Source organism: Leptodactylus fuscus, chromosome 5 (genome assembly GCF_031893055.1).
Source record: "Leptodactylus fuscus isolate aLepFus1 chromosome 5, aLepFus1.hap2, whole genome shotgun sequence".
In the NCBI taxonomy this organism is placed as follows: Eukaryota; Metazoa; Chordata; class Amphibia; order Anura; family Leptodactylidae; genus Leptodactylus; species Leptodactylus fuscus.
Window position 1 is genome coordinate 192,140,480 of NC_134269.1, and position 23,287 is coordinate 192,163,766.

Here is a 23,287-nt window from a genome sequence, read left to right on the forward strand (position 1 = left end):
ACAGCCCTGTCCTCTCCGACCCCTCTGCGCCCTACACGTATTGGGTGTCGAAGTTGGACCTGTGGCTTGAACTTGCCCTATATGCCTTGGAGGTGCTGTCCTGTCCTGCCGCCAGCGTCCTATCTGAGAGGGTGTTCAGTGCAGCCGGTGGCATCATCACTGACAAGCGCACCCGTCTGTCAGCTGAGAGTGCCGACCGGCTCACTTTGATAAAAATGAACCACCACTGGGTAGAGCCGTCATTTTTGTGCCCACCTGTGTAAAGCACCCCAACATGAAACTCCATGTCTGTACTCAACCTCTCCAATTCCTCCGCATCCTCATACTCATCCACCATAAGCGTTGCACAATTCTGCTAATACTAGGCTCCCTCCACCCTGATTTCCACCAACTCTGCTGGTTAGAGGCTCCCTCCACCATGAATTGGTCCAAACTGGGCTGTTTAGAGGCTCCCTCCACCATGAATTGGTCCAAACTGGGGTTTTTAGAGGCTCCCTCCACCATGAATTGGTCCAAACTTGGCTGTTTAGAGGCTCCCTCCACCATTAATTGGTCCAAACTGGGCTGGTTAGAGGCTCCCTCCACCATGAATTTGCCCACACTGGGCTGGTTAGAGGCTCCCTCCACCATGAATTTCCCAAAACTTGGCTGTTTAGAGGCTCCCTCCACCATTAATTGGTCCAAACTGGGCTGGTTAGAGGCTCCCTCCACCATGAATTGGTCCAAACTGGGCTGTTTAGAGGCTCCCTCCACCATGAATTGGTCCAAACTGGGGTTTTTAGAGGCTCCCTCCACCATGAATTGGTCCAAACTTGGCTGTTTAGAGGCTCCCTCCACCATTAATTGGTCCAAACTGGGCTGGTTAGAGGCTCCCTCCACCATGAATTTGCCCAAACTGGGCTGGTTAGAGGCTCCCTCCACCATGAATTGGTCCAAACTGGGGTTTTTAGAGGCTCCCTCCACCATGAATTGGTCCAAACTTGGCTGTTTAGAGGCTCCCTCCACCATTAATTGGTCCAAACTGGGCTGGTTAGAGGCTCCCTCCACCATGAATTTGCCCACACTGGGCTGGTTAGAGGCTCCCTCCACCATGAATTTCCCAAAACTTGGCTGTTTAGAGGCTCCCTCCACCATTAATTGGTCCAAACTGGGCTGGTTAGAGGCTCCCTCCACCATGAATTGGTCCAAACTTGGCTGTTTAGAGGCTCCCTCCACCATTAATTGGTCCAAACTGGGCTGGTTAGAGGCTCCCTCCACCATGAATTTGCCCAAACTGGGCTGTTTAGAGGCTCCCTCCACCATGAATTGGTCCAAACTGGGTTTTTTAGAGGCTCCCTCCACCATGAATTTGCCCACACTGGGCTGGTTAGAGGCTCCCTCCACCATGAATTGGTCCAAACTGGGTTTTTTAGAGGTTCCCTCCATCATGAATTTGCCCACACTGGGCTGGTTAGAGGCTCTCTCCACCATGAATTTCCCAAAACTTGGCTGTTTAGAGGCTCCCTCCACCATTAATTGGTCCAAACTGGGCTGGTTAGAGGCTCCCTCCACCATGAATTGGTCCAAACTTGGCTGTTTAGAGGCTCCCTCCACCATTAATTGGTCCAAACTGGGCTGGTTAGAGGCTCCCTCCACCATGAATTTGCCCAAACTGGGCTGTTTAGAGGCTCCCTCCACCATGAATTGGTCCAAACTGGGGTTTTTAGAGGCTCCCTCCACCATGAATTGGTCCAAACTTGGCTGTTTAGAGGCTCCCTCCACCATTAATTGGTCCAAACTGGGCTGGTTAGAGGCTCCCTCCACCATGAATTGGTCCAAACTGGGTTTTTTAGAGGCTCCCTCCACCATGAATTGGTCCAAACTGGGGTTTTTAGAGGCTCCCTCCACCATGAATTGGTCCAAAATGGGCTGTTTAGCGGCTCCCTCCACCATTAATTGGTCCAAACTGGGCTGGTTAGAGGCTCCCTCCACCATGAATGTGCCCAAACTGGGCTGTTTAGAGGCTCCCTCCACCATGAATTTGCCCAAACTGGGCTGGTTAGAGGCTCCCTCCACCATGAATTGGTCCAAACTGGGGTTTTTAGAGGCTCCCTCCACCATGAATTGGTCCAAACTTGGCTGTTTAGAGGCTCCCTCCACCATTAATTGGTCCAAACTGGGCTGGTTAGAGGCTCCCTCCACCATGAATTGGTCCAAACTTGGCTGTTTAGAGGCTCCCTCCACCATTAATTGGTCCAAACTGGGCTGGTTAGAGGCTCCCTCCACCATGAATTTGCCCAAACTGGGCTGTTTAGAGGCTCCCTCCACCATGAATTGGTCCAAACTGGGTTTTTTAGAGGCTCCCTCCACCATGAATTTGCCCACACTGGGCTGGTTAGAGGCTCCCTCCACCATGAATTGGTTCAAACTGGGCTGGTTAGAGGCTCCCTCCACCATGAATTTGCCCAAACTGGGCTGGTTAGAGGCTCCCTCCACCATGAATTTGCCCAAACTGGGCTGTTTAGAGGCTCCCTCCACCATGAATTGGTCCAAACTGGGCTGTTTAGAGGCTCCCTCCACCATGAATTGGTCCAAACTGGGTTTTTTAGAGGCTCCCTCCACCATGAATTGGTCCAAACTGGGGTTTTTAGAGGCTCCCTCCACCATGAATTGGTCCAAACTGGGGTGTTTAGAGGCTCCCTCCACCATGAATTTGCCCAAACTCTGCTGGTTAGAGGCTCAATCCACCCTGATTTTCAAAACAAATGTTGGTGCCAACCTCAACTTACTACAAGGGCCAAATTCACTGCTGGTGACAAGCTCTCCTCACTGCAAGTGCCAAATACACATGTTTCAAGGTGTTTTCCTACTGTCAGAGAGGTGGTATTGAGTGTGTAAAGTGTGTAGTTGTTAGGCAGTGATGTTGGGGTAATAGAGGGTCTTTGGTGTGTTAGATGCCCCCAGACATGCTTCCCCTGCTGTCCCAGTGTCATTCCAGAGGTGTTGGCATCATTTCCTGGGGTGTCATAGTGGACTTGGTGACCCTCCAGACACGGATTTGGGTTTCCCCCTTAACGAGTATCTGTTCCCCATAGACTATAATGGGGTTCGAAACCCGTTCGAACACACGAACATTGAGCGGCTGTTCGAATCGAATTTCGAACCTCGAACATTTTAGTGTTCGCTCATCTCTACTCAATAGCAAGAAAGTTAACAGCAATAGAAGCCAGCGCTGTTCTTCAGAGCCAGTGCCCGTATCAATAAATCTACACAAATTCCTACTGTATATACAAACTAGCAACATATGTCATGTTACGTCACATTAAAGCACTTCTAATAAGCAGATTGTGTTACGTGAATAACGTGATCACCTATGGCCATAAAAAATAAGCTGTTCTATATGTTAACGACAATCTCATACAATTATTTCTCTTCTTTCTCATTTCTGTAGCCAGAAAACCTGTTACTGGCATCTAAGCTAAAAGGTGCGGCTGTTAAACTGGCCGATTTTGGGTTGGCCATTGAGGTGGAAGGTGAACAGCAGGCGTGGTTTGGTAAGTACTATAAAAGACCTATCAAAGTCCAATTCTCAAATAAACGTGAGCTGTTAAACATGGAGCCTAAGGGCTGTGTTTGACATGACTGTCAATGGCTCCAACGTATACATTTTCTTTGAAGCCACCTGCCACCTGATCGGTGCTGTCATGCTGAACTTTTTGGTGTTTTGTTTAGTTAAATCCATTCAGCTATTCCAGAGATATAAGCCCATTGAGATTTCATGCAAATTAGAGTCCAATAGTCAAGTGGGCGGTAACACTGTAGTTTCTCTGGGTCTCTGTGTACTGTATGTCATCCAGTATTATTGGCCCATGTGGCCAGCAGACCCTAATTTTCATCAATACTATAAACGCTTATATTTTTGTACTGCCTGAACAGATTTTGGAAACAAGGGACCAAAATGCTCATGGTGACAGCGCCTATTGATTGATGAACTTTTCAGACTAGTTGACAGGTGCTCTATCACCAAAACCCAGCATCTCTACCCAGCTCATTTGCATATTGACAGAAACAGCCATATCTCAGCAATGGAGGCAGCGATTCACAAGGGGAGAAAAAAAGATTTGGGCTGGTTTGAAATTCTGGTCTCTTTTGACAAACTCCCTTTATGGTATCTACTAATAATAGACCTATGAGATCTGAATATAGAGAAAATCTCCATCTTACCACTTTTATATTGTGCTGTTTCATAAATATATATATATATATATATATATATATATACCTGTGTATATATATATATATATATATATATATATATATATATATCTGCTGTCTCCACCAGTGGGAGCTTAGGCATAGGAATACTACTACTGTTATATTACTGTAACCCCCTCCAGTTGCAGCCGTTTTGTGTTTTTGCATCTGTTATGTTTCCATTCACAGAGGTATATTACAGGTTATTTTCTTGCAGGACAAAAATCTCTCCTTAGTTATGAAATAGAATGTTGACTTCCATTAGGCTAGATACACATGAATGGAAACAGTATGGATGGCACATGGATGATATCGGACCCGCTCAATTCACGTACTGAGCCTGGGGCACAAAATGGACAGGAATAGGATCAGTTCTGAGCTTTGCTCCAGGCTCATGAGCACCTACTTTGACCTCTGATAATACATAGTGTGTATGGGGCCGTAGAAAATAAAGGGTCAGTGTGCTAGCTGTTAGGCCGGAGCCCCACATAGAATAAACGTTGCGATTTGGCTGCAGCGGAACACCACAGCAAAAACTGTAGCCCTAAAAACCGTGGCCCTTTACAGTTCCTGCAAAGAGGATGGGATTCTAGCTAATCCCATCTACACACTGCAGAAAATAATCCGCATCAGGAAATGCTGAGATTTTAAAAAATGTTTCCGTAAATCACAGCATATCAATTATATCTATCGAAACGCTGGAGGAAATCTCTGTGGACTTTCTGTAAAAAAAACCTGCGGAAAAAAACACATCGCATTTCAACCACAGTCTTTTCCGTAACGTTTTTTGGCTGCGGCTCACTACATGGGATCTTAGTCTTACAGGGGTTTTCCAAAATTAAAAAACTTGACCCAGAAGGTGGAAATGACATAAAATAACAAAAGAAACATTGCTTACCAGTTAATAACCTGTGGTTGTGACATCTTGTTTACAATGATGTGCGCCGGTCTACCCAAGTGATTGCTCCAAGTAGTCAGGGGTGTTAAAGGTGCACAAAAGTAAGAATAATGCTAAAAATACTAAAAAATTTGGGTCTATGGTACTTAGACCATTTAATACAATTAGTTTAAAACCCTCAGAACTGTTAAGAATTTTTTCAGTAGAATTATTATTCTAAAATATTTAGAAATTTCATTTGATCAATTATAATTTTGACATGTATTAATTCTGGCATTCTGACAGGTCCTAAAACACAATTTAGTGAGGCACGCTGAACGCGCCAATCACGGATTTTCAGTAATCAATGGAGCGTTGATAAATCATTTGCATCATTACAATTTGTTGTGTCATTTATGGGACAAATTGAAATTATTATTCAGATAAAGATTATATGACCGTGGCCGGCTTTAGAACTAGAGCCGAACCTATTCACATCAAACACTAGCCAGGAGGGGAGAAAGAATGTAAAATGAAGAATATATCTACAAATTTACGCATTTCTGAATCTTTATTAGTAATGGTAGCTTTCTTACCGAATTGGGAAAAATAATTCAACTGCGTTCTGCATGTTTTATATCAAGTACTCAGAGGCCCAATCTTTCTGGTATGGCTCCTCTGATTCATCTTTTCATATCAAGTGGCCCCCAGTTTCTTAGACCACCCTATGCACCTTGTACGTAAGTAGTCTGAGACACTCCTCCTACTCCTGATTGGTTCTTCCAAGAGCAGGGGGAGAGTCTCAGACTACCAAACCTCAGAGTGCATAGAGTAGTCTCAGAAATTTGTGGCCATTTTTCATAATTAATAAGCTGGGCAGGGCAAGTTGTCCACCAAACACCTACTCAAGCTAGTTCATAGAAGTTCGGGTAACATGATTTTGACAACTGTTTCACTTTAAAGAGATTGTCCAGGATGTTTTTTTTCTTTTTATTTATGGCCTATCCTTGGCCTCCTGCTGTTGACCCAATACAAAGACTAAAGGTGAATATACGTAACAGCGTTCTTCACTTCCCCTGAGCTGCTCCCGGTGCTCGTCCTTCCAGAGTTGACACCAGGGACCGCTGAGGCCAGTCATTGGGCCCTAGCAGTCCTATGACATGAAGACGCATAGTGTCATTACACCACACAAACCTCCCCTGGTCCTCTGCTAAGGCCTCAGAGTATAATAGTAATTCATAGGTGGAAAAACCCCATGAACTACTATTATGGGAGGAGCAGGGGGGCTCTCACTGTACCCCTCTTGGAGCAGGATATACTCCTAGAGTTACAAGTACCTCGCCTTGAGAACAGTAAGTAGGAGATACTACTACTTCCTAGCCTGAGACAAAAGTCTCCAAGCTATGCCCCACTTGTTCAGAGGGGAAGAAGAAGGGGGAGATAAACTGTAAGCCTTTGGAAAGAAAAACAAAGCAGAAGAATGTAAAAAGCTGTTTCTTATTACTTCTTGGATTGCAGTCCGATGTATAATAGTATCGTGGCAGAGGAAGATATCATGGTAAATGTCACCGCTATTTTTTCCATTTTTTGTTTTACTTTATTGAAGCTTAGAGCTCACACCACCAAGAAAAAGAAAAGCGTCTGGTGGCAGCAGATGTACATTTCACTATTTTTCCAAGTAATTATCTGTTAAAAGTGGAAAGTGATTACTTACAACACGCTGGGAAATTCAGTTTGAGCACTGGCAGTTCCCATTGGCATGTGTTTACACCTTAGACCACAGAAACAGACTGGCCTGATCCTGGCATCTTGAGTGCCTACTTGAGTGGCCATATGGTCCAATTATAAATTACTGAAATGATATGACCATGCAATAAATCAGATGGAACATATTATAGCGCACTATGGGTATATTAACGCTCATCATCCCTATAATGCAGTCATCAGTAACTTGTATTTTCCTTGGAGTGTTAGCTACATAGACCTGATGAAATTTCTGTATTATCTTCACACATCCAGCATATATCTATTTGCTCAACACATTTTTGTCTTTTGTATCTCAGGATTTGCTGGCACACCAGGCTACCTCTCCCCAGAAGTGTTACGGAAAGATCCTTATGGAAAGGCTGTGGATCTATGGGCTTGTGGTAATGCAGACATGCACTTTCATTACATTACAAGACCTCTGCGGAGCTCTGTATCTAGTCAATTAGAGTATTTAATTCTAATAAAATTTCTCTTGCTCTTAAAGAGGTTTTCTGGGCTAAAAGTATTGATGACCAAAGTTCAATTTGGTAGGGGTCCAATAACCAGGCCCCCTATCGATCAATCCTCAGCAGCTGGTACACAGAAAATAGTGCAGGAAGTAGACAGTGCTTTCTCTGTGTAGTGGTAGAACTGAGTCACTGCAGCGCAGGTCCTATTCAAATAATGGGAGCTGATCTGTAGTACCTGTCCTGGCCACTACACAGAGAACAGCGCTGTTTGCTTCCTACTCCACTTTCAGTATATTAGCTACTGAGATTAGCTGATCAATAGGTGTGGCAGGTGTTGGACTCTTGCCAATATACTGCTAACCTATTCTTAATTTAATTTTATGAAAAGCCATTTAAGGCACTTTTCCATTGTATGAAACCTGTTTTACAATACTCAGCAGTACTAGCCTTTATCCATCCTGTTTGGTACCATTTCAACGTTATGTGAGTGAGCCTAAGTGGCTTCATGTGGTGGAAATCCAAGTACTTGGTACGAAAAGCAAGTAGAGAGTAAAATCAAGCCTGTACCATGCAATGGAAAAGAGTCTTTGATCCCTCACTTATCTTCTACATAAATCATTGTCTAAAACAAATTCCACCGTTTCCTGCAAGCTCCACCCTTCATATACTCCACTAGTCATATATTGTCCACTGATACTACTATTACTCGTAGTTTCACCCCTACATACCCCACCCATACCGGCCAAGAATGGCACAGAAAGAAACCATTGTGTACAAGATTGAGGCTTGTTTTTCTTGGCCCATATTAACAGAGACAATAAGATTTGCCAAAATCCTGCATTTCTTTTCATTAAGCTCCAGGTGATTTTTAGCCTTTTTCCACATTATATATGATGCAGGATGTGGATTTTTCCAACATTTTCTGACCAATTTCCTCAAAATAAAAATAATTATGGTTCAAGATCTAAGACCTTGACAAAGCCCAGTCCCTAAAGCTTCACATTAGGCATTAGCTGTACCCCAAATATCTGATGAACAAAATGGAACTGTAGAATCCCAATAACTCTGTAGTTTTGTTGGCACCACAGTATGGCTAAGTCAGTGCCCAAATATCAACTCCATACAGTGGCACATTGAGCAACTTTGGACCTTTTGCACCATCTTCTACATATTCATGTATATTATATTGTTTTTGTCCCCAACAGGAGTCATTCTTTACATCTTGCTTGTTGGTTACCCACCTTTCTGGGATGAAGATCAGCATAGGCTGTACCAGCAGATCAAAGCTGGTGCTTATGATGTAAGTGATACTATATACCTTGTCTTGGGAGACACATATCTTCTAGAGACTTCATTCCTTCTAGACGAAAAACATAAGGAACCATAGGTTTCATAGAATAAAAGTCAAAGAAACAGATAGAAACAGCTCCCGGAAAGAAAGACCTGAGTGGCTCCCATTGAGTTCAATGGGAGCCATCTTTTTGGTCAGGATTTTGAGGCAGATACGGCCTTAAAATCCTGATAAAAAATCCCTGTGTGAACTTACCCTAAGAGTAGAAACCTCTCTAAGTGTGCCTAGAAGCAGTTCAATATGGAAAAAGCCACACAGAAATCTGAAAACAAATTATTCACTTTTTTTTTTCAAATTTCTGCTCGAGTGGATTATCCTATGTGGAAATAACTCCTTTCCGTTCGTCTTGTAAGGCTGACGCAACACAAGGATAAGTTTTTCAACAATATGTAGTCTTATGAAAGACATGGCGGGAAGCCAGGGGTGATAAGTGCAGCTACCTCCGGCAGACTGTGCAATGTGCTCATTCATTGCACAAGTCTGAGAACTGCGCCCCTTTAATAGTGTATTAATTCAAGTCACTTCTTTACTAGTGTGTAGACTCACAGATCTAAGCCAAAAAATAGAACTTGCTACAGATGTGTTACATCATTAGCAGTGTCTCGTGTCAATATATTCAGCTTTGCATATCTGGCACCTCATTAATAACGTGTTACTTAGAAGAGATTTTGGTATATAACGTCTACACACACCGATCACTAGGGCTGCAGACATATATGGCATCTTCATTATTATCCTAATACAATCCTAGCAAAATAGTGAGTGCATAAAGGTGAAGTTCTTAAAGGGTTTTTACTGCGCTAATATGTAAATGTAGCACATGAGAGACAACCTCTTTCATAATGCATAAAATGTAATTATTCACATGTATAGCGGCATTATATTCTGCAGCACTTTACAGATACACTGTGCCATATAGGGCTCACAATTTACATTCCCTATCAGTATGTCTTTGGAAAGTGGGAGGAAACCCACTCAAACACAGGGAGAACATACACACTCCTTGCAGATACTGTCCTTGGCTGTATTCACACCTAGGACTCTAGTCCTGTAAGGCATAAGTGTTAATCATGGAGCCACCCCAATCTTTGCTGGCCCCTCTCCCACCACTCCCGATAAACAATTGATGATAACTGCTGTAGGGAAAGTGTAGGCAGCCATTTAGATGATCAGCAGTCTATTGTATGTAATAATAGTTAGTCATTGCCAGAAAAGGAAATTGCTTTCCTAGACTGTTTTCTCCATTCTGGACCATTGAGGGAGGTCTTAAGTAGATATCCACATGCTCCAATGGACTTCTCCATCATGCAAGTGCTCAATTTTTCATTTTCTTCCCCTAATGGAGAAAATGGATTAGAATTATCTTCATAAAACATCTCCTTTAATCGCTGTAAAAATGAAAAGTTCCTCAATTTTATGAATGTGTGCAGTGCACGGGTTAGTGAAACAGACACGGCCCAGACACACAACTGCAAAACCTACGGATGTGTATATGGGACCATAGACATAAATAGGTCCTTATTTTTTATCAACAGTTGTGCAATTGTAGTGAAACGCAGTTAAAAAAAACACTGCAGAGGAACAAAGAGGAAATACAGTGGATAAAAACTTGCGTTTTTCACTGCTTTTCTGATGTGTTTTTCACTGTTGCCTCCCCACATTATATAAATCTAGGTCATCAATATCTAATTGGTGGGGATATGAAACCCAGGAACACATATCAGCTGTGGAGAGCTGTTTGCTACTCAGTCCCATTCAAGTGAGTTGCCTGAGCAGTAATTCCAAGCAGAGACCCTACACAATGTATGGCATGTTGGATCCCTAACGATCAGATTAATATATGGTATGTCGGACCCCAATGATCAGCTCAATTTATGGCGTGTCTAACCTCCACAGATCAGATATTGATGGCCTATCCTGAGGATTACACAGTTATGTGTAACTCAGGAAACCCCCTGTAAGGAGGATTATTAAAAGGATATATAAGATGTATGTTGGTAAGAATGAAATATTGCTCTTTTCCTTACATTTCAGTTTCCCTCCCCTGAGTGGGACACTGTAACTCCAGAAGCTAAAGACCTCATTAATAAGATGTTGACCATAAACCCTTCTAAGAGGATCACAGCTGCCGAAGCTCTGAAACACCCATGGATATCAGTAAGTGTCTTCTTCAAGTGCTTTCTCAATTTTCTCAGCTTTTCCTTTTATCAAAATACATTGATTTTATCCATTATATTTTTTAGCACCGCTCTACTGTGGCTTCATGTATGCACAGACAAGAGACGGTGGACTGCCTGAAGAAGTTCAATGCCAGGAGGAAGCTGAAGGTAAGTGCTACATGGAGATTCTGTATGGATGAAGGAACGCTTAGTGTTGTCTTCCTCTGCTAAGTGTTTATAAAGCCAGTTTGTTATCAAGTCCAATATATTAGGATACAGTAGCAGCGGAGAGACATACATAGTCAGATTTATCACATTGATATCTGAGATAATATATGAACTATCTGAAGGATTGTCTATCAATATGAGGGTCTGACTCTGAGCACCTCCCCCATTTGACTGAAGGAGACTCAATGATGTCCCTAGATGATCTTTGTAGTGGTCGTGGTATTGTAGGTCACAACAACCAAGTCCATGTAAGTGAATGGAACTGAGCTATAATTCCAGTCACAGCCATTACCCAAGTAGTAAAAGGCTTATCACGACATAGGCTCGCAGGAGAGCCATGGCCGCCTCAATCTACTGATCAGTATAAGTTCTTAAAGATCCCTTACAAGACTTAAAGGATCTGCTTCTACAATCTTGTTGGACCATATATCCAAAATTTATGTAGAAGCCCTAATTCACCGTAGCGTGAACCACTAAAATAAGAATCGGGAAAATCTTGGTGCCAGATAGCACAGGACACCTTGAGAGGTCTTGTGGTCTCCAAGCTTCAGCAGGTCAGAGCTGTTTTGACAGCAGAAGTGCGTCATACACAATATTAGGAAGGTGGTTTTAATATTCTGGCTGATCACTGTGTATTTCTAACAAGATCATTACCAGAGATGCTCAGTGATAAACAAAAGACACTATCGATGTCCTACATCCTGTGACATTTACGCTAATCCCGTGTATCTATTCCCCTTGATCTCTTCTTTTTATGGTGCGTTCTAATTCTGATACGGTGACTGGATCACAACATTGCAGACTTGGCAGAGCAATAAAGACTATTGTACATGGACTGTATTTACACTGGAGCAAAACCAACAATGTCAGGCATCAGACAGTAAAAGTATTGCTTTAGTCATAGGAGCCTGGCAACTTTTATATCCTAGTGTCAGTATGTAAGGAAGCTCACCCGGCCCGTAGAACATCTCACCCCATAGTCTAGAACAACAAATAGGCCTTCAAAACATTGACAGAAGGGACACACACCTGTTATCTCCGTCTAAGATGATGGAGATCCTAAAATTCTATTAAAAATTAAATTTTCTTTTTACATTTATATTTAATTACTTGCCGCAGCCTGGTCTGTGGCCACCAACTCATGCCAGTACATCATTAAAGAGGGCGCACATTACATTGCTTCATTACATCTGATGCCATACAACCATTCAGCCATTATAGCACGCCTGCCAGGAACTGTTTGTCAGAAGATTTAAAGGGGATACAGAGGATTTCACTTTCTTTTGCAGATAGATAAATATTTCGTTGATGGATGGATGGATGGATGGATAGATAGATAGATAGATAGATAGGAGATAGATAGATAGATAGATAGATAGATAAATAGATAGATAGATAGACAGACTATAGGAACTCTTCAATTCCATATGCCAGGTATTAAAGTAATAAAGTGATACTCATGGGACCTTTTCCAAGCCCTAGAGTGCTACTTTTCGGATAGAGCTATTTATCTTTCATTACCAAAGCAGTGCCACTGATCCAGAAGGCCTGGGCACCCCTAATACAACTCTGATTTTACATTTTTAAACAGTAAATACTTGTGTCCCTTGTTCTCCTGATCCTTGGGAGGTCCTAAAAGATGGACCCCTATTAATCATACATTTATCTGCTATCCTTTATCTGCTCATGCTTGAGCTAAAACGTCACACGGGGCAATAAAACCTCCTCCATAGACTTTCATGGATTCATTGGTGTGCCGCCTGTTTTTTGGTCCGTTGATTAAGCGGGACATTGGTGAGCACCCTATGTTTTTACCGATGCAGTCAGATGTTTGTGTAGATATAGATAGATAGATAGATAGATAGATAGATAGATAGATAGATAGATCCCATCACCTGTCATTACTAAAAGGTATGCCATTGACCCAGTAGGTCTATACCCCAATCTTACAGGAAATTACATAGATAGATAGATAGATAGATAGATAGATAGATAGATAGATAGATAGATAGATAGATAGAGCGAGCTATGGAATAAATCCTCTCCTTTTTTTGATTTACCTTTTTGGAGTGCTGTCCATTTGTCGCAGTATCTACATGTGATCATATGTCTGATCACTTGGGACTTGCAACCATTGACTGGGTCAGGTTTCTTTCTGGTGCTGCTCTGTACAACTGTTTTTGTAGAAAGATATGAGATGACAGACCTTCTCCTGCTTTATATGTCTTCCAGTAAACTATCTATCTATCTATCTATCTATCTATCTATCTATCTATCTATCTATCTATCTAGATGAGTCTTATCCTGTTTCTGAGTTCAACTGTTCTAATGAGAGCAATAAGACACAACTTTATAAATAAGATTTAGAAAATCCTTTTTTCAAATTAAAACAAACATTTCAATTTAAATTTTAAAACTAGTTTAATGTGAAGGGTGAATCTGATGATTCTTAACAAGTTTCTTAAAGAGGAACTTTCAAGTCCTGAGGGCACATGCGGTGTAATACACTTCTAGATAGTAGACTGACTGACTTCAGCATACTATCAGCTTTCCCATTCTGTGCCCCCACTGAAGAGCTATCTGTGCCGGTACTGTAGCTCTTCAGTGTCAGAAATGCCCCCTTCTTCACAGTAGCATCTATTGCTCTGTACTGTGAGAGGATGGCATCCCTTACCGCCCAGCCATGACGCTGAGTAGTGAGGAACACCCCCCTCCCCTCCTGATAGTACTCCTCCATAGACTAGTACTGGTGGGGCATTCCTCACTGCTTAGCCCCATGGCTGGGTGGTAAGGGACGCCCCCTCTCACAGTACATCGCAATAGATGCTACTGTGAAGAAGGGAGTTCCTGACTGACTTTCAGAAACACCCTTCTGACACTGAAGAGCTACAGTACTGGCACCTATAGCTCTTCAGTGGGGGCACAGAACGGGAAAGCCGAGCTTTCAAGCAGTGTATTACACCGCATGTGCCCTGAGGCCGTGAAAAGTCCTCTTTCATATTAGGCTCAAATGTACTAAAAAAAATAAAATAATAATAATCGATGCAGTGTAGTAGGTAGGTTTTGATTTTAGTTTTTAATATTAGAAAAACACAAATCAGCCATCGCCCCCCTAAACTGCTTCAACACCCCCCAATTTTCTCTGGGTTTCTTTACCGCCCCCCTGTAGGCCTCCAACGCCCACAAGGGGGTGTCATTGCCCAATTTGAGAGAGACTGATCTACAGTATCTATTGTGATTCTTTAGCAAATCCTTATATATGCATAAACTTATAGACAGGTCCATCTATATATTGATATTATAGAGCAATAACGAGACAATACAGACTTCCATACACATCTCAGAATAAACCCCACAACCCACCCCACCTGAGCCCTCTCTACACATTGCATCACTATATGTCTGTCCTTAAAGGGGCTCTATCAGCAAAATCATGTTGATAGAGCCCCACATATGCGTGCATAGCCTTTAAAAAGACTATTCAGGCACCGGTAAAGTTATATTAAACTACCTCCCCCGTTTTAAAATAATAACCTAAAAAAGAATGTGCTCTACTTACCGAACGTGCACCCTGGGTGGGCATTCAGGGTGTGTCTTCATCTTCTTCCCCGCCTCTTCTTCCTCCGATGTCCTCTGGTCCTGTCCTCCTCCGGCGCTTGCTCGCGGACACTGATAAAAAAAAAAAATAGCCTGGGCGCATGCGTAGTAGCCGTAGTAGAAGCCGCGTGCTACTGCGCATGCGCCCAAGCTATTTTTTTTTATCAGTGTCCACGAGCAAGTGCCGGAAGAAGACGGGACCGGAGGACATCGGAGGAAGAAGAGGCGTGGATGAAGATGAAGACACACCCTGAATGCCCGCCCAGCGTGCACGTTCGGTAAGTAGAGCATATTCTTTTTTAGGTTATTATTTTAAAACGGGGGAGGTAGTTTAATATAACTTTACCGGTGCCTGAATAGCCTTTTTAAAGGCTATGCACGCATATGTGGGGCTCTATCAGCATGATTTTGCTCATAGAGCCCCTTTAACCATAAAGATAAGTTATCTAAGGATCTTCTCCAGCAATCTCTAAAAATCGTACACAATAACAATATCCCAGCTCTGCAGCATAGCACAGGACTGGGAGTCTTTTTGTTGCCATGACTTGACTATATATAGAGTGAATATATTGCAGTCATATATCTATGTTCCCTGCTATGTTGGTCACATTATGAAATCCATGTTTTACATCTGTCATGTACTATACAGAGCTTAGAGGCAACATCACATTGTCCTCATGGTTTGTCACTTCTGTTATCACTATTATAATTCTGGGTATTTTTGTGTCTCTAATATAGGGTGCTATTTTAACCACGATGCTGGCAACTCGAAACTTCTCTGGTAAGTGATAACCCACTTCATATAAATAAATATATACACTAGAGATGAGCGAACACTGTTCGGATCAGCCGTTCCGAGCAGCACGCTCCCATAGAAATGAATGGAAGCACCTGGCACGGCGACCTATGAACGGCTCATCCGAACAGTGTTCGCTCATCTCTAATATACACACACTGCTCAAAAAAATAAAGGGAACACTTAAGCAACACAAAGTAACTCCAAGGAACACCGATTGACAATCAATTTCACCTGCTGTTGTGCAAATGAAAATTATTGGCAATTATCAAGACACACTCAATAAAGGAAGGGTCTGCAGGCAGGGACCTCAGACGACATCTCAGTACCAATACTTTCTGGCTGATGTTTTGGTCACTTTTGAATGTTTGTTCTGCTTTCACACTCGTGGTATCATGAGACAAACTCTACAACCCACACAAGTGGCTCAGGTAGTGCAGCTCATCCAGGATGGTACATCAATGCCAGCTGTGGCAAGAAGGTTTGCTGTGTCTATCAGCACAGTGTCCAGAGGCTGGAAGCGCTACCAGGAGACAGGCCAGTACACCAGGAGACGTGGAGGTGGCCGTAGAAGGGCAACAACCCAGCAGCAGGACCGCTACCTCCGCCTTTGTGCAAGGAGGGACAGGAGGAGCACTGCCAGAGCCCTGCAAAATGACCTCCAGCAGGCCACAAATGTGCTTGTGTCTGCACAAGCGATTAGAAACCGACTCCATGAGGATGGTATGAGGGCCCGACGTCCACAGATGGGGGTTGTGCTCACAGCCCAACAACGTGCAGGATGCTTGGCATTTGCCACAGAACACCAGGATTGGCAACTTCATTACTGGCACCCTGTGCTCTTCACAGATGAAAGCAGGTTCACACTGAGCACACGTGACAGACGTGACAGAGTCTGGAGTCTTAGCAATACCGGTTTGGCAGTAAGTCAGTAATGGTGTGGGGTGGCATTTCTTTGGAGGGCTGCACAGCCCTACATGTGCTAGCTAGAGGTAGCCTGAATGCCATTAGGTAACAAGATGAGATCCTCAGACCTATTGGGAGGCGATATGCTGGTGTGGTTGGCACTGGGTTCCTCCTAATGCAGGAGAATGCCAGACCTCATGTAGCTGGAGTGTGTCAGCAGTTACTGCAAGATGAAGGCATTGAAGCTATGGACTGGCCTGCCCGTTGCTCAGACCTGAATCCGATTGAGCACATCAGGGATATTATGTCTAGCTCCATCCACCAACGTCACGTTGTACTACAGACTGTCCAGGAGTTGGCAGATGCTTTAGTCCAGGGTGGGATGAGATCTCTCAGGAGACCATCCGCAACCTCATCAGGAGCATGCCCAGGCGTTGTAGGGAGGTCATACAGGCACGTGGAGGCCACACACACTACTGAGATTCATTTTGACATGTTTTAAGGACGTTACATCAAAGTTGGATCAGCCTGAAATGTGTTTTCCCACTTTTATTTTCTGGGAGACTCCAAATCCAGGCCTCCATTGGCTAATAAATTTGATTTCAATTGGTGATTTTTGTGTGATTTTGTTGTCATAACATTCAACTTTGTACAGAACAAAGTATTCAATGAGAATATTTCATTCATTCAGATCTAGGATGTGTTATTTGAGTGTTCCCTTTATTTTTGTTGAGCAGTGTATATATGAGCCTTATTAGGTTCTACTTTTTCGTAAAGGTGTTCTTTCATCTTAGACCTTTATGACATAACCACATGGGATCTCAGAGGTGGGATCCCGCACCTGTGTCCAGAGCAGGGATCCCCCAACCCCTATTCAACCTTATTAGGTGGCCACTGGTGAGTTCTTTCATCATTCAATTCTATGGGAGCATCTCTCTCCATTCACTTCTATAGGAGTTAGTTTATGTGACGCCTAAAAAAGTTAATGGAGAAAACTACACACGTGCCTGGCCACCTCTCAATGCATTCTCCAAGTGGATGAGCGGCCATCATTTGTCCGTGTTCTGGATGTTGGTGAGGGTCCCAGTATATGCCATGAATGTCTAAGTCCTGCAAGTCAGACTTTCTCCACTTTAAAAATTATGGACACCTGACAGGCTTGGTCAATAGGGTCCACCAGGCTCTATTGTTTGGGACAGACCCGAACAATGGAGAGACCTGAACAACAGAGATTCCATATAATGCAACATATGTAATTGATTTGATAATTCAGGCAAATTGTCAAAATTTTTACAAAAAGTTGACCAGTTAAGCCTAAAAAAGGTACAAGATTTCTTAACATCAAGGCCAAACTTCACTATTACACCTGTATATGAAAATGTATTAGTGCCCTGTCAATGAGGGGGAGGAGGTATAGTTTAATATAATACTTCCGGCTTCTGAAATTCCTCTGCTGCTTAGTGTCCTCTCCCCCCATGAGAAATTCCTTTTGGAAGTGGTCCATCAAACATGCTGGGACAAACTTAAGGACTGTATGAGGGAGTGAAAGATATAGAAGGACAACTGCTTATCATGCACTTGTGCAGCTGTCTTCGTGGGATGCTTGACCACAGCATTATAGGGCTATTATTAGAGAAGAGGGAAGGCTGGGCATTCAGGGACACAGACTGAAAATATAGAAACAAAACTGGTCGTAGAGATTTGTCTCCTCTCCCGCAGAGTAGAGCTATGTCTGACAAGACTCATCGGCACATAGCCTAATTTATAATGAACTGGGAATTTTATGGATCCATAAATCGCATCTGATGGTCAAACAGAGGAAGGTTTATGGCAAATGAATGCGATTACCAGTGAGGAACTTGCTAAGTATTGTCAGAGGTTGTCTAGTCAGAAGCGGTCAGGATCTGGTCTACGATGGCTATGTAAATGAAGTTTACTTCTGCTAGATGTCAGTAGGAATCAGAATCTTTCTACCTGAAGACAAAGCACAACTTATAATGCTGCTCCTGATCTTCTGCATCCTTGTGGCACCCGGATTGGGCCTTCTTACCGCCTACTTTTTCTTCCTAGGAGGCAAGAGTGGCAGTAACAAGAAGAACGATGGGGTCAAGGTAAGAGACTACCATCTAAGAAGCCAAATTTTATCATTTCTATCTTCAATTTTGCTTTCTCAGGTTATTACAGGTTATCATAAATAATATATATTTTTTATATACTGAATGAGTTTTGATTTGTCTTATTACCATATAAGAGCTTGGCCCATAAAGCAACACGAACTGGACGTCTTAAAGATCTGCACATGTTCATCTAATAGAAGGTGGCTAATAGATGATGCCAAAGCGAAATGGGTACAGGTACTAAATAGTCTGCAGGTTATTAGATGTAACTTATTGGCTTAAGTTGGACACCAGCTAAAACATTTGTTTTATTAAGTTTTTCTTGGCTGTTTATTGTCTTCAACCAGTATAAAACAGTCACTTTGTTCGTATAACAAAAAATGAACAATCAAAACCTTGGCATACTGTATAGTAAAAAAATTCAAGTGGCCATTTTTTTGAACTGCTGCCATCCATGTTTAAGATCACCATTGGATAAATGTTGGCAGAGGATGCCATAGACTATAGCATATGTAATCTACCCCCTATGGCAGATGTCAGGGGGTAGATATGGCGTCTGCAGTTGGATTTCAACCACCTGATACTTCTTTCTTAGCCACTGAATGTGACTCTTCCTGCTGAAAACACATGCACACTTGGCTCTGCATGCATATGTATGAGGCAGGTTGGGAGACAAAGCATTCGGTCAATAGCTGACTAATGTGTATGGCCAGCTCTAGTCTGTTAAAGGGGTTTTCAAGGCTAAATAACATATCCCTGAATAATGAGCAACAATCTTACCAAGACAGCTCTGCAGATTTGTATAGCCCCTGTGCTTGGTATAGCAGCTCTGCCAATTAACTTGAATAGGACTGAGCTGCCTATGAGGCCATGTGACTGATGAACGGAACATGTCCTTTTACACAGAAGCAGCTTAGAGACACTGAAACTTTTAATATAGTTGATATAGTGGTGGAGCTCTGACAATCTCTAAACATAGGTCATCAATTTAAGTCCTGGAAAACCCCTTTAGGCCGCGTTCCTACAGAGTAACGCGCCGCTCATTTAGACATGTTAACACGTGTCAGAGCGAGGCGCTTCAAAACAGATCCCATTGACTTCAATGGGTGCCGGCTTATGTGCGCTACACATTGAAATCAATTGGAGGCTTTATAACCCATTGAATTCAATGTGTAGCGCACGTAAGCCAGCACCCATTGAAGTCAATGGGATCTGTTTTGAAGCGCCTCGCTCTGACACGTGTTTACGTGTCTAAATGAGCGGCACGTTACTCCGTGGGAACTGAGCCTTAGGCTAAAGCCCCAAGTTGCAGAACAGCAGATTTTTGTGTTGCAGATTTTGCTGCGGCTTTTTGAACCAATTTCAGGAGTGGGTTTAGCAGAAGGTAGAACTATAAGAACTTCCAATGTATTTTTCATTCCTTTTGTAGCCATTCTTGGCTTTGGCTCAAAAAATTGCAACACATTCTGCAACAAAAAAAGGTGAATTTACACAACGTGGGGCCTCGGCCATAAGGTTCTTACAGGAAATCACCAATCAATCTCTGCTGTTTTCTGAGACCTGCTCTGGGATTCACATATGATATTGGACGATATAAATGACTTTCAGATCAGACATGATAACTCTGCACAGATATCTGCCTTTGGTCAATGTCTCTTATGTTTGTTCTAGTTACAAATAGATACAGACAGTCAGTGGAATGGTCTAATATTTTTAGTCTATGGCCGCTTTAGCTATACTGTAGACATTGTGTATATAGTATGGTGTGTGTGTACTATATATATATATACAGTCCAATGAAAAAGTTTGGGCACCCCTATTAATCTTAATCATTTTTTGTTCTAAATATTTTGGTGTTTGCAACAGCCATTTCAGTTTGATATATCTAATAACTGATGGACACAGTAATATTTCAGGATTGAAATGAGGTTTATTGTACTAACAGAAAATGTGCAATATGCATTAAACCAAAATTTGACCGGTGCAAAAGTATGGGCACCCTTATCATTTTATTGATTTGAATTCCCCTAACTACTTTTTACTGACTTACTGAAGCACAAAATTGGTTTTGTAACCTCAGTGAGCTTTGAACTTCATAGCCAGATGTATCCAATCATAAGAAAAGGTATTTAAGGTGGCCAATTGCAAGTTGATCTCCTATTTGAATCTCCTCTGAAGAGTGGCATCATGGGCTACTCAAAACAACTCTCAAATGATCTGAAAACAAAGATTGTTCAACATAGTTGTTCAGGGGAAGGATACAAAAAGTTGTCTCAGAGATTTAACCTGTCAGTTTCCACTGTGAGGAACATAGTAAGGAAATGGAAGACCACAGGGACAGTTCTTGTTAAGCCCAGAAGTGGCAGGCCAAGAAAAATATCAGAAAGGCAGAGAAGAAGAATGGTGAGAACAGTCAAGGACAATCCACAGACCACCTCCAAAGAGCTGCAGCATCATCTTGCTGCAGATGGTGTCACTGTGCATCGGTCAACTATACAGCGCACTTTGCACAAATAGAAGCTGTATGGGAGAGTGATGAGAAAGAAGCCGTTTCTGCACGTACGCCACAAATAGAGTTGCCTGAGGTATGAAAAAGCACATTTGGACAAGGCAGCTTCATTTTGGAAACAAAAATTGAGTTGTTTGGTTATAAAAAAAGGCGTTATGCATGGCGTCCAAAAAGAAACAGCATTCCAAGAAAAACACATGCTACCCACTGTAAAATTTGGTGGAGGTTCCATCATGCTTTGGGGCTGTGTGACCAATGCCGGCATCGGGAATCTTGTTAAAGTTGAGAGTCGCATGGATTCCACTCAGTATCAGCAGATTCTTGAGAATAATGTTCAAGAATCAGTGACGAAGTTGAAGTTACGCCGGGGATGGAGATTTCAGCAAGACAATGATCCAAAACACCGCTCCAAATCCTCAGGCATTCATGCAGAGGAACAATTACAATGTTCTGGAATGGCCATCCCAGTCCCCAGACCTGAATATCATTGAACATCTGTGGGATGATTTGAAGCGGGCTGTCCATGCTCGGCGACCATCTAACTTAACTGAACTTGAATTGTTTGTCCAAAATACCTTTATCCAGGATCCAGGAACTGATTAAAAGCTACAGGAAGCGACTAGAGGCTGTTATCTTTGCAAAAGGAGGATCTACTAAATATTAATGTCACTTTTCTGTTGAGGTGCCCATACTTTTGCATCGGTCAAATTTTGGTTTAATGCATATTGCACATTTTCTGTTAGTACAATAAACCTCATTTCAATCCTGAAATATTACTGTGTCCATCAGTTATTAGATATATCAAACTGAAATGGCTGTTATAAACACCAAAATATTTAGAACTAAAAATGATTAAGATTAATAGGGGTGCCCAAACTTTTTCATAGGACTGTATATATACAGTATATGTACGATCTATCTATATTAAATATACATATATTATATATATATATATATATATATATATATATATATATATATATAATACATATAGCTTTAATATATGTATAGAGGCAGAGGACCTCTGAAGTATATATAATGTTCTTTTAAGGTTACTAATCCTATTGACTACATTGTTTTTGGCAAGTGATACTTAGATTCAAATATTCTATATCCTATTGTCACATTAGTGTATGAAATAAAATCCTCATCCCTTCTAGATTAGCTCTGGAGGATTTATCGCGTTATGTAGTTGTGTTATTTTTGCCTTGCTGTAGTAATTCCAGTGAACTAATAAGTGATTCTAACCCCGACATAAGCAGCCATGACCTCATATAACCGTGACAAATTATCAAGACATCTCATTTATTTAGGGCTTGTGGTTTAATATAGCTTGTGATGTTTTGCTTTTAAAAATGTCATTTATTCTGTCCTTTATGAGGTCAACTATATATTTAATTTTGCTACGTACCTGTCACCGTGACCACTAGAGGGCACCTTAAACGTATTATTACTTGGAGCTATTACAGTCTTAATTCTACTTCCTCTACCCTGAGGAAAGTTGGCCAATGCCATATACTTGGGATAATTGTTGACTGCTGATTATATAGCCACCAATATTTATCTTCCCTGATTGCCCTATGTACATATATGCACACTGTAATACATATAAACATACATTCATGCACAGATGATACAATGAATTATTTTATGAAACTTGTCTATGCATTGCTCTATACTGTACACTTTATACCGTATTCTCCATTGTAAGGGTGCATTCACACTGAGTAAACGCTAGCTTATTTTGTAGAGTAAAATTACACTTGTAAATTTTGCTATCCCATTGACTTCAATGATATTTTTTTACAAGTGTAAAAATACGCCTGTAAAAAATACGCCTGTAAAAATACGCCTGTAAAAATACGCCTGTAAAATGTCATTGAAGTCAATGGGATAGCAAAATTTACAAGTGTAATTTTACTTTACAAAATAAGCTAGCGTTTACTCAGTGTGAATGCACCCTTAAGGTATTTGTTGCCTTTCATGTTTTTACATTGTGAAATCTTGTAACATATGCAAAATCCTGGATAGGTGTCAATAGATCTCCTCCTGAAAGACACTGATGTGATAATTACAGACGGCAGTAATTTCATTGTCATTACCATTCTATGCCTTTCATTGCCGGTTATTTGGTAAAATTCGCCTTAATTAGGGTTTAGTGTTTAGCTCTCCGGTTCAGCACCGAATACCATCTGTTGTACATCCACTACGCACAAAGAATAGAGATGTTGCAATATGCGTGTTTATAGTAAAATTTGTATTGTGAAAAACAAGTTTTATGCTGTTTTCTTCTATTAG

At 41.9% G+C, this 23,287-nt stretch overlaps 1 protein-coding gene across 3 annotated transcripts in view; it reads left to right on the forward strand.

The window, feature by feature from the left end:
* Positions 1 to 23,287, forward strand: part of CAMK2A (calcium/calmodulin dependent protein kinase II alpha) — a 176,627-nt gene that overhangs the window by 122,489 nt on the left and 30,851 nt on the right. For all 3 annotated transcript variants that reach the window (XM_075274955.1, XM_075274956.1, XM_075274957.1), the window contains exons 7-13: positions 3,431 to 3,533; positions 7,174 to 7,257; positions 8,532 to 8,626; positions 10,712 to 10,834; positions 10,921 to 11,004; positions 15,400 to 15,442; positions 18,434 to 18,474. In XM_075274955.1, the coding sequence (XP_075131056.1) occupies positions 3,431 to 3,533; positions 7,174 to 7,257; positions 8,532 to 8,626; positions 10,712 to 10,834; positions 10,921 to 11,004; positions 15,400 to 15,442; positions 18,434 to 18,474 (573 nt within the window). The remainder of the gene's footprint in view (positions 1 to 3,430; positions 3,534 to 7,173; positions 7,258 to 8,531; positions 8,627 to 10,711; positions 10,835 to 10,920; positions 11,005 to 15,399; positions 15,443 to 18,433; positions 18,475 to 23,287) is intronic.